This window comes from Streptopelia decaocto (genome assembly GCF_964273445.1).
Source record: "Streptopelia decaocto genome assembly, chromosome: 2".
NCBI classification, from domain to species: domain Eukaryota; kingdom Metazoa; phylum Chordata; class Aves; order Columbiformes; family Columbidae; genus Streptopelia; species Streptopelia decaocto.
The window spans coordinates 137,271,579-137,283,454 of NC_138655.1; the positions used below are offsets into that span (position 1 = coordinate 137,271,579).

The window sequence follows — 11,876 nt, forward strand, 5'->3', positions numbered from 1 at the left end:
TACCTTTGTCTAAAATTCTGAACTACTTGTGTAAATAAGTGTTTTAAAACATTGTAGTTCTCATAACCCGGCTGCTCTTTGTGGAGGCATATAGTAGCACTTTTTCAGAAGGAATTTGTTTCCTCTGTCTGTCTTCTTTCTACTAGTAATTATTGCTGTGAAAGCACCAGGGCATGGAAGCTTACAACTAGTAAGTTCTTCTTTAGCTACAGATGTTCTGTAGATGACAGCTATTCTTAAAAATATAGAGACAGCTTATCCCAGTCAGGAAAAATATCACTTAACCTAATGCAAAGTGTCATTTGTGTTGGCAGAAATGGGAAAGGATATATTTCTGGTTTTCAGTATTTTTAATAGATTTTATTTAATTTCTGGTCACAGTAGAATATTAAAGTGATTGGACAAGATCAGCTACTCTATTTTCTGGTTTTGTCTGTCTCACACAGTCATATGCATAAAGTCCCGTTAATTTAGATTGAATTTAGATTCTCTTGGGTTTGAAATGTATCTTTAAAGTGCTTAGGTAAATACACATTATAAGTACACCTACTTTGTACATCATAGAAACTCATAGCCATATAATATCTGCAATGAAATAAAATACAATAAAATATTATTGTTTTTATAAATAATCATTCTGAATAGTGCTTTACAGCATAACAGACAGTGCCACTCCATAATTTTGCAGAACAAAGTTATTCTGTGATCCCAAGAAGATGGTAAATAATACGGTAGCAAATGATTCTTCGAGGAAAAGATATGTTGGTTATGGTAATATTTCTGATTACAATTACTAGAAGGTAACTAGCTCAGATTTGTGCTTTGGCCCATACCACCAACAGTTTGCATTCCCAAAAAGCTTGTCAGAAAAGTTTCCAAAAGTCTCCTCTTCATTTTTTTTTTTGACAACTTCATAAAAGGGCTTCTGGTGCATTGACCTGGAAAGTGTAATCTCAGGTGACAGGCTGTGTACTAAGCTCCCGCCTGGCGGCTTTGATAACAGCTGAGGTATTTCACCTCTTCAAGTAGTGGGTTTACAGCAGGCTGATAAACATAGGAAGCAGAGTAGTAAAAGTTTTGAGTTCTATTAATTTGCATCCGCCATGCCAGTTTGTGGCTGTGTTGGCATATGTGAGAACCTGCTCTTCAAAAATTTTATTTGAAAATAACGAAAAAAAAGCCCCTACAACTAAGAGGTGCTATAATTTTTGTGCGGAAACTGAATTGCTGGCACAGCATTTCAAATAAGTGTTTCATTCCTCTTAAGTTGATGTGCTCAATCAGTATAAAAATATGTGAATAGAAACCCATAGCAGCTTTAAGGCAATGTCATTTTACAGTAGAAAAAATCACAGCCCTTGAAAGCAAATACCAGTAATATTTGACTGATTGTTACAGAACCTGTTAAGTGCTGTTAGGGCTCCGATTCCAAAGGGTTAAGTCTGTAGTAAAACCCAAGAAGAATGCAAAATGATCAAGAAATGACATGCTGCCTATTGTTTGTAGCTATAGGATCAAAATAACAATTATACATGCCAAATAAATTCTAAACCTGTAAAGGAGAGAAAGAGGGGGTGGCTGTAAGTACAGGTGCCAGAAGCATTAAATAACCCTGGCAGACAAGGTGCACCACTGTTGTCCCAAATGCTGCTGGGTCCCCCGTCTGGCATTTTTCCCCCTGCCCCAGACAATGTGCATTCACTGCAGGAGACTCGGGAGAGCCCGCGTCTCCCAGACCTGCCGGCTCCTTCTGCCCAACCCGACACAGAGGTGCCTTTGTCAGTATAATTACCCTCCCCTTGTAGTAGAAATAGTTTGTTTAGGGCCTTATTTGCAGGTAGAGCTGGTAGAAGCAGGAATTAGCATGCTAAAGAACCTGCCCCAGCACTGATTTGGGCTTATTTATCTCAGTCTTGGACAATCAGGGTTGTTTTTGTTGGTTGTTTTTTTTTTTTCCCTCCGTGGATTTATTCAGTGAGATACTATCCGAGATTAAGAGCTTTAAGGTTATTAAAGAGATTGAAGATGGGAGCCAACTGGCTGTTGTGTGCGGGAGGCGCACGCTGTGGTGTGCAGGATCTCCCAACAATTTCATGCCTGGCAGGTCTGCACCTTGGCTGCCAGAATAAACTCAGGTGGATGATCCTTACAGCAAACTGGGGATTGATTAAAACTCCTTTTGGCTTTCAGCACGTTGTCCACATCAAAAAGGTGCGAGAAGTAAAAATAAATGTTTCTTTTGCTTTTCAAGATACTGTGGCCAATCTCCCTAAGCCTTCCTAATTGGCCTAGGCTGGTTGCGGATGATTAACTTGAAGTTAAATGGGGCCTGCTTTTAAACATGCTTTCCCAGACTTTAAACCGAGCGATGGGGGGGAAACTTTAGACTGTTGAGATGCTGGACCAGAGCCAAGCTGGGTTATTATTAAAGTGGATCCAAGTTTTGATCCACGTTTTGTTTACACTGAGCCTACTAAGTTGATGGACATCCCTCTCTGCATACCTGAACACAGATTATTATGGATATTAACAATATACTATTTCTACCCCATGAAAAACAGCCTTTTAATGAAGGGGGAGGAATATTAGCAGTTCAGGTTGAGTTAAGAGTTGCTCGCATTTGGAGTTTATTGATTTCCCCAAGTTATTTTAACTATGTCAAGATATTTCAGAGTATGAAAAAAATGCGAAGCAAAAAATGTGTGCAGTGTTTAATGACAACATTGCAAAGAAAATAAAAGTAATATGCCCTGAGGGCAAAGGCAGAGAGGAGATTTGCTCTGAGGAAAAGCATGCTCTAAAAATAAATCTTTGAAGAAACCATGTTGGTCTGTGAATGTTATGTTAGTGAGTTACATAATTTTTCTGAGGTAGATACAGTGCAGACTTTTGATCATTAAAAGGTTACTTTTTTCATACAGAACTTGGTAAAGCCCTAGTATTTTCTTTATGTGGAGATTAAAGATAAACTGTAAAATGAGCTTCTGTTGTGCACGAAAGGCCAGAATTCTTGTGTCTCTGGTGAATACAAAACATTCGTCTTCTCTGTGCCCTCAAAGTGAAGTCTATGGGTTTTGCAGGTAATTTTGAGGAGGAGCCAGCCCAGCATCGCGTTCTTCCCTGGCTGACGACCCCATTCAGCGCAGGTGAACAGTGGAGCGGCTGTAACGGCAGCGCTTCGAGTGCCTTTGTGGCATTTTCCTTCATGTCCCTAGAAAGGTGTAATGAGAACCAGCGACTGGCAGCATAAATCAGGCAAATCCAGCTGAGCAGCAAGGCAAAGGGTCTTAGCAGCAGGAGTCATTAACCTCTGCACAGACTCTCGGGGGAAGCGGTCAGTTCTCAGTCTGAAAATGTCAAAAATAAGCTGAGACAGCGTGGTGGAGAGCAGCGGGGCCTGGGCAGAGTGTCTTGTGCTCACTGTGCTCAGTAATCGAGCCTGTCACGTACAGAAAGTCTGACTAGAAGATCTAATGGCTGTTTCTAGCCAAATCTTTATTTTCTCAGGGGCATTCTCTGACTGCAGGCTGCACTATTAGCATCTCCTGCGAGCTGGCTCGCAGGACCTTGTTTTCCCATCACGCATCCTGCTCGCCCACCCCTGCCCGGCCTTGCTGAAAGGCAGCTTCTCAGTTTTTCTGACACCTTGCAGATTTTACGTCTTTACTTGATAACCAGCATCCAGCTTGCACAAGCACTATATTTTGACTGCTGTTAGAGTACAAGCTAAGCTTACAGATATGTCTAGGCGTATCATTAGATTTAATTAAATTCTGTGGATATTAGCATGTCCCCTGTGAAATGTCTGGCACTGAGCTGTGCCCTGGTAGACCTGCACACAAGAGAATTGCATTAACAAGGGCACCCTGGGAGGGCTCCTTGGATGAACCTCAAGAAGTTTCACCATGACTCCACCCTTGCTTCAAGAGGAGAAGCTTCGGCTCATCCACAAACCATTTCTTTCTCAAGCTTGAAAGATTTTGTCCGTTTTTCAAAGACTCCTCCTATTTGTGCCTTCCTGCTGGTCTCAGTCCTGGTGTGTTCCATATTGAGGAAAGGCAGACTGTGAGTCCCTTTTGCTGGTGGAACATGGATATTATTTGATATTTTATTTTGGTTGACCTCCCCTGGTGGCTTTTTTTTCTTTCCCTCCTGCTTGGAAAACCGTTGTTTGCTTGCTGCTACCCCAAAACTTTCCTTGCCTGTTTGCCACCCTCTTAGATGTGAAACCAGCTGCATTCCTCATAACTTCATTGGCTGTTTGTGCCACTTGCTTACACAAATTGCTAGCAAGACGAATTAAACAGTAAGACTTGAAACTTATTTGAAATAAACTGTATCACAGATATCTTGTACTTTAAAAATCACAAGTGAAGCATCGTGTTACTGTTCTGTGAAAGAGTTAGTGTTACAGCCCCGCTCTCTTTCTTTCCCTCTTTCCCTCAGTATGTGTTGCATTATCGACTGCAGTGTCTGCACAGATGTGTGGACTGGGCACTATTTTTGCTGAAGTATTTGTTGTAGGTGGGAATGAGAGGGGACAGACTTGTCCTGTGGTTCAGTCTTCTCCAGACACATCCTGGACTCCCACTACAGGTGCATGGTGACAATGTCGACTGTTTAAAATTCTGCAAAGGTGTTATTAGAGTTTATTCCAACACATGACGTTTTCTCTATTACCAGCAAATAACTACAGTATTAGGGAGTGGAGTGAGGGAGAACAAGTAGACAAGATAAATACACTCCTCAGCATGGTGAAATACATGGGTCTCTCAAAATTTTGAGAGGATAAATTGCTTTTTCTATAAGGCCTTTGCAACAAAACAAAATAATAAAATGTTGCTCTATTCTCTGATGATCATAGTTCATCATGTTAAATTTGCTCATTCTCAAAACTTTTTCTTTTTTTCAACACAGGGTGCTAAGGCGTGTTTTTTGCGTGACATCCCCTTCTCTGCCATTTATTTCCCCTGTTATGCTCATTTGAAAGCATCACTTGCAAATGAAGATGGGAGGGTTAGCCCTGGAAATCTGCTCTTGGCTGGATCAATAGCTGGTAAGTGCCCAAATTTCTTTTTGCGTGGCACTATGTCGCATCTGCAGCACAATAGTTATGACAGTGAGAACTTTGAAAATGCTGTTTTTTGCGACCTTATGCCCAAATAACAGAAAGCTACCATGCTCTAGAGTGAGTTGATGTTAAAAATAAAGGTATTGTAAGTTCCTGGTATAATCGTAATGTTCAGGAGGCAAAAGGAAGGAAAAGTTTAGAGTGTTGATGCTTTGTTATCATATATAATTATTCTTTGTGGAGTTACTTGGCTGGGTTTGGCTGTGTCTGACTGACTGGTAAAGTTTTGTTGAAATGGTTTATAAATAAAATCATGGCATTCATGAAATTCTTTATGATTAAAGAAATCTTGAATTTTGGTAAATGGAGTCCAAAAGGCATGCTAGCAGTACAGTTCTCCAAATAACAATGAAGCAATATGTGACAAAATGGTGACAATGACTTGCTACTCACAGTATCCCATCCAGTGACTTGGTTTCATGAGGATTTTACCATTATCTTTTTTTATATTAAACAAAACAGAAAAGCTTGAAAACATTTCTGCTGTGCCACAGGTTGCTGATTCCTGGTGTACCCAGATATAACAGAGGTGCTGAGTGTGATCTTGAGCACTAAAAATCTGCTACGTAGCAGACTGGAGAGCTAAATCACACTGAACTTGTCACAGACGTGTTTAACTTGAGTGTGCCAGAGCTTAAGGGAGAAGGCAGAGCCAGGCTTTGCAGCCTGAGCTGGCCTTTGTGTCTGCCGTGCAGCTGGTCCCTGGCACAGCACCCAGCTGCTGCACCCAAGGGAGACCAACCACCTTTTGGTAGCTGCCTCCTGGAGAGGGCAGCTGGAGAGTCCTACTCCTGCTGTGTCCATGGTTTTCCTTTCAGGAAACAAATGGGCTGGAAAATTGGTGCGACAGGGCCTTTGGGGGAGTGCGTAGCAAGCAGGAGGGCTCCCGTCAGCAGGGGTGGCCATCATATTCATCGTAGGCTGCTGGGTCTCTCTGTCCTGCAGCCAAGCTCTTATTTCAGTATGGCCCCTGACTGGCTGCTGCAGCCTGCGGGCCGAGAAAAATGGTGGAGTGGCATGAATCCAGCACAGATAGGTTGTTTAGTGCGAGGTTTTCTCATTTGATTTCAAGCTTTTTTCTCCCTGGGGAAACTGTTCTTCATCGGGATTACGCATGGGGCTGTGTCTGTTGAGGAGCAGGGACCTATTATAGTCAGTATCTGCGCCTAGCCTATAGCTAAGACCAGTTAGTTTGTCTTGTTGAAGCATATAGCTCTGTATTCAGTAGCTCGTAGTCCAAAGGAATTGACCTGGCACTAGGAAAAGCAGCTGTGTTCAAACGACTGGTGCTTAAAACCCACCTTGTCCCATCCCCACCCCCACCTCCAACCAGAGCCAGCCTCCAAGCCCCCCAACAGGAGCTTACAGCCAGCCTATTTCTCACCCATTTTAATGGAACAAAACAATTTTTGAACTTTAGATCATATTTACAGACTTGAAACATAAGCTGGCATTTTTAAGCCAAGTCATTTCTTAGATTTTCCTATTTTTCTCTTTCTAGCCATTGTCAGGTGATTGCAGACTGAGATAACCGTCTCTTTGAAGTCCAGGCACAGAAGCAGTCTTTATTGTTGCTGATATGGCTTACCAAACTAGCTATAATGTGAATTTTATCCAGTGCTTCCTGTGAATCCCATCCTAGGTTAACTCTCATGAGCAAATTACAGTGTTAAAGATACAACACTCATCCTACTGTTTACAAAAACAAGGAATTTATTTTATTTGGTACAAGTAAAGCATGGTGAGGGTGTACGGGTCAGCTGTTTTGCCACAAGAAGTCAAGAAGAAGCCAGAACAAAAACCCCACCACCTCCGAAACACCGGCTCGATCTCTGGGCCGATGTCTCTGCTCTGGCTGGGATCTCCCCTGGTGATTGGACTTGGGACTCAAGCATGAGCTCTGTCTGGGTGTGGGGAACTCCACCTTTCCCAGCCCTGTGGTGCTGGGATGTTCCCGCTGGCCATGCCTGGATGCACCTGCGTCGTGTGCCAGCAGACGTTGCTTGTGCTGGGTGTATTTTCTTCCTTTCCATTGTTAGGGACACACATGCAACATGCGTGTCATGTAGCCTGATCTGCTTCTGGTTTTCACTGTTCACCAGATGTCTCAACCTGTTGTGCCGTGGCATTTTCTGAGATGATTCTAGTATCAGCTACAGGATCTCTCCTTAATTTGCTCCATCTGCTTATTGCTTCCATGAACTTCCTTCTCTGCCCCTCAGCCCCCTTGTTTTACTGTCAGCTCCTGCTGTGCCCTTCGTCTCATTTCAATTGTAAGCTCCTCACAGCAGCTACCTGTAATTTTTTATTTGTCTGTAAAATCTTTTGTCCTGTACACATAGCTCCTAAAAACAGGATTAAAAACATCTTGAACTGCACAATATCCTCAGTAATAAGGAATGTGGAATAAGGAGATGGAAGTCAATGTGCAGTAAGCAGAATTATTTCTAAGTATGTCCTTTGGTTTTTCTTGAAAACACTGGTTGGCTTTTGAAGGACAAAAGTCCAGCTTTAAATGGAAGATTCCACCAATACCCTGGTGTGGGTAAGGCTATGCAAAGAGGAATTTCCACATCTCTGGAGTTCAGAAACCTTGACCAGGTTTTAGCACTCGCCTGCCAGACTGACCACGGTGCAGCTTCAGTGTGTCCGTTATTTTGAGGGCTCCAGGAGAGGAGGGGGGACTTATTATTTTGGTGATAGGCACACGCGTACATCTCTCAGAGCAGTCTGCAAGAAGGGTGTTCTGGTGCTTGAAGCCAGACCATACTGGTTTGGATGAAAGTTGTTACAGAATTATTAAGCCTAAAAAAAAAAAAAAAGCAAAGGAGATTTATGCATCTACATCTGACCAAGTTGGTTTGGAACAGATGCAGAATGGAAAAGTAATAAAACCATAAGAGACAGTGTCTTCTGGGTACAGTCTCAGTGCTTTTTTTTTTTTTGTCTTTTTTTTTCTTTTATTCTAAACGTGGGCAGCCCTGGTTTGGATAGGAATGATTTTAGAAATACCACCCATTTTGTAAGTTGGTAGTTTTTGCTTTCAGTTGATTATCTGCCAGAGTAAATTTAAATCTTTCTCCAAGTGTTCTGCTGAGGATGTCAGCTGTGGCTTTGCAGCTGAGCAGTCTGCCATTCTGAAGCAGAAGAATGACCCTTTCTTTAAACCTTAGCTCTCCTGCCTTGCTGAGCATGCACGGCATTATCTGGTTCTTGGTGACATTGCTGCATGGTGGGGAGGTGCGTGTGTCCATGTCCAGGCTGTTCTAGCACAGTGTGCAACCAGAATGCCAGGAACCAAGAGAGGCATGAAAAGAAAAAGAAAAGATCGACCTCACCTCCTATAACATTGTGCTTATTAACTGTGCAAGTTTCAGGTTAGCACTGAAAATCCAGCCCGCGCCTCCCTGCTTCTCCAAAAGAAGTTTGCTCAGGGTGCAGCCACGTCCACAATGGCTGCTTCTTGTTGCTTGTTCTCCTTCCTGGCCTCTGTTTGAATCCCACGTGGCTGGATTCTCCTGGCGGCAGGATGAAAGGCACAGTTACCCCTGTGTACACGAGGCGTGTAGCATATGCGGCAAGTCGGTGGTGCCCGCCTGCTGATGTTTGTGTTGTGTGCAGGTATGCCTGCGGCCTCTCTGGTCACCCCTGCGGACGTCATCAAAACAAGGCTACAGGTGGCAGCCCGGGCAGGCCAGACCACCTACAGCGGTGTTGTGGACTGCTTTGCGAAGATCCTTCGAGAAGAAGGTCCAAAGGCTCTCTGGAAAGGAGCAGGAGGTGTGTAAAACAGTTTTGATTACTAAATGCTTTCTAATGGTGTTTTTTGTCACTGAGGGACTTTTTCTTTTCTTTCAAGCTCGTGTATTTCGATCTTCTCCTCAGTTTGGTGTAACTCTGGTGACCTATGAGCTACTGCAGAGATGGTTTTACGTGGACTTCGGGGGAATGTAAGTGTGTGGTGTCTGAATCTACCTGGCACCATGAAGCCCCACTTGGTTCTGTGTGGGTCTGGGTGCTCCTCGGTTTGTCTTGCTGTTACAGAGGACACACTGGAAAGACTTTGTAAATATGATTTAAGCCACACTACACTGGTGGAGTTTGGGATAATATTGCAGTACCTGTTTCATAGCAAGACATTGCCATGTTTTCTATCACCATTTCAATCTGGGGACCTTTGTTAGTGTAAACAGAGACAGTGAGAGGATGAATAATGGGCTGGGGACATAACTGTAGGGGAATGTGTCCAAGTGAGGATACGCTCATTAGTTTGGGGAAGGGGCTGCACCCCTGTTTATGCAGGGCATTTGGCATCCAAAAAACTCTATAAGTGTCACCTAGTCCAAAAGTTATTTGTTGGAGCTCCAGCTCTGCCTCCTGTCTTTGTTGACAACACAGAGGGATGTGCATGTGGCTGTTTAACGCGATCCCAGGAGCAGCTGCAGACCATTCGTGAAGCCTTGGGGACAGTAGTTTGAAAGCCACCTCAAAAATTATTTAAACTGGTCCAGCTTCCTGGATTGGTTGTGCACTGTAGCAGAGACTTACGAACCCCTGCTCCCCCACACTGCAGTTTTCATTAACAAACTACAAATTTTACATGGATTTGACCATGCTCAATCCACATGAAGGCTGCTAACTGTTCTGGACAGTTTTAAAACAGGGTATTTCTCATAACATTTAATTTAGCTCCTTACTGGGAGGTAGACTCAGATGTCTTATTCAGCTTACTTTATGGGTGAGATTTTTGTGAATACTATGGAAATTAATTTAATATTTTTATTATTTTGCAGAAAACCAGCTGGATCAGAGCCAGTTCCTAAGTCGAGGATCACACTCCCTGCTCCTAACCCTGACCATGTTGGTGGTTATAAATTGGCAGTTGCTACTTTTGCAGGGATTGAAAACAAGTTTGGACTTTACCTACCTCGCTTTAAGCCATCGCCACCTACCTCAAAGGCTGCTGCAGCAGTAGGACCCTAAGTTTATTGCTGTAGGGTTTTTTTGTTATTAGTTGGGGAAGAGCCACTTTTCTAATTGGTTAATACTTTTTTTCCTTTAGCTTCTCATCATGTAACAGTTTAGCTTCATTTGAGTTTTAAGGCAATTTTCATCTTAAATGTAATCATTTGTCTTTGTGCTTCCTTAACCAGATCACTGTGAAATTCTTACCAGTTGTTTTAAGTTTGGGACCATGAATGTATTTGTCCACATCTGACATGTGCTTGTGTTGGGAAGACACTAATTTTAGGTTCCGCTTATTGGGGAGGGCTGGGTGAGATCTGTGAACCAGATCATCTTACAGGCAACGCTCAGTTGCAGATTACCAGGGTGGATGTTGCACATCGTCACTCAAATGGAAAAGCTCAGTGGATATCACGGTGCTCAGAGCAGAATGATTTTGACTGTACGTGTAAATGGGCTATAAACTTCGCACGTGTCTGTAGAGGTCAGCAGATATACCCCCGGTACCTAAGTATGCCAGTACAGTTTCCACTTTTTAAATATGTACACGCACAAGTTCTGTTTCTGGATTGTATTATGAAGCTTTTATGTGGAACATGTTTTTGTAATGGAAACCACATTTATAAATGTTTAGCCCTTGTATTATGTTACTGGTATCAACATGCTCAGAAGAAAGTGTTATTGTCCATAGTCTTTGCACTTTATGGCAGTACTTTTGGCATTCTAATACACATACAAGGAAATTTCATAACTAGGTGCCTATCTTGGGTTGCTGGTGTTCGGAATTCAGTTTGTATATGCACTTCTATAGTAAAACGCTGCTTGTTTAAATAACCGCAATAGAAAATTCATGCACTGTATCGATGGTACCTGCCTTAACTGCTGGCTTGTAATTGGCAAATAGGTGGTTTCAGATTCTTATTTACTTCATTGAGTCAAAAGAGATTAAAATACTCTAAAAGAAAAGATTTTACTTAATTTTTTGGTGCCTTGCACAGTGTTTAGAAAATCATGTATTTATGAAGATAGAAATAAACCTTTCAAACAGATGCACACATGGTATTTTGTTACAGAAATAGAAGATTACATCGAATGTCTTGTTCAGCTTCAGTTATAAAGTTAGTATTTGGGCATGTTGGCTACAAACACCTGCAGCTTGAGAATAAAGTTACCCAAATTCCCCTGTGTAGAAAAGACATCTGTTGGTGTAGATGTCACTGAAAAAAAAGACATTTTTCCTTGGTCAAAAAACAGAATTGGGGTAAGGTTTGATATTTTGATCTTTACTTTCGGGGGGCTGCTTAATGTGTTACGAACAGTTTGACTGCCTGGTCAGTTGGAAGGTACTGTTGGGTGTCACCTGTGATACCTCTGAAGACCAAGAAGCATTTGGTCTTTATTGTCTCCTTGGGGTGGGGGTGGGTGCCTTCAACGTTGACGGTAAACTGAGGGAATGTGTAGGTGCAGTGTCATTGCAGCTGCATGAGTTCGGTATGAATTATCACATCGTTGGACTAACACTTGTGGAAAAACTGAAATGGGAATCACTCTATTATTGTATTTGTGTTTGAGTCATCAGGAAGATTATTTCCTCGGACCAGTTGTGAAGTTACCAGTGAAATGGAGTCGTGGCAGGAGTAGCATCTGCAGTTCGGTGTGTGCGAAGGCGAGGGGAGCAGACAAACCAGGCGCAGAGACTGCGCTGGGCTCTGAGCCGCCGCTCAGCCTCGTCTGCCCGAGTCTCCCCAAAGGACGGCTCCTTTGGTTCAGAAGCAGGAAT

At 42.7% G+C, this 11,876-nt stretch overlaps 1 protein-coding gene across 2 annotated transcripts in view; it reads left to right on the plus strand.

Moving 5' to 3' along the window:
* SLC25A13 (solute carrier family 25 member 13) overlaps nt 1-11,149 on the plus strand; it is a 100,360-nt gene extending 89,211 nt beyond the window's left edge. For both annotated transcript variants that reach the window (XM_082044125.1, XM_082044126.1), the window contains 4 exons: nt 4,918-5,056; nt 8,753-8,911; nt 8,991-9,081; nt 9,925-11,149. In XM_082044125.1, the coding sequence (XP_081900251.1) occupies nt 4,918-5,056; nt 8,753-8,911; nt 8,991-9,081; nt 9,925-10,114 (579 nt within the window). In that variant the 3' untranslated portion in view covers nt 10,115-11,149. The remainder of the gene's footprint in view (nt 1-4,917; nt 5,057-8,752; nt 8,912-8,990; nt 9,082-9,924) is intronic.
* Nucleotides 11,150-11,876: the final 727 nt, after the last annotated feature.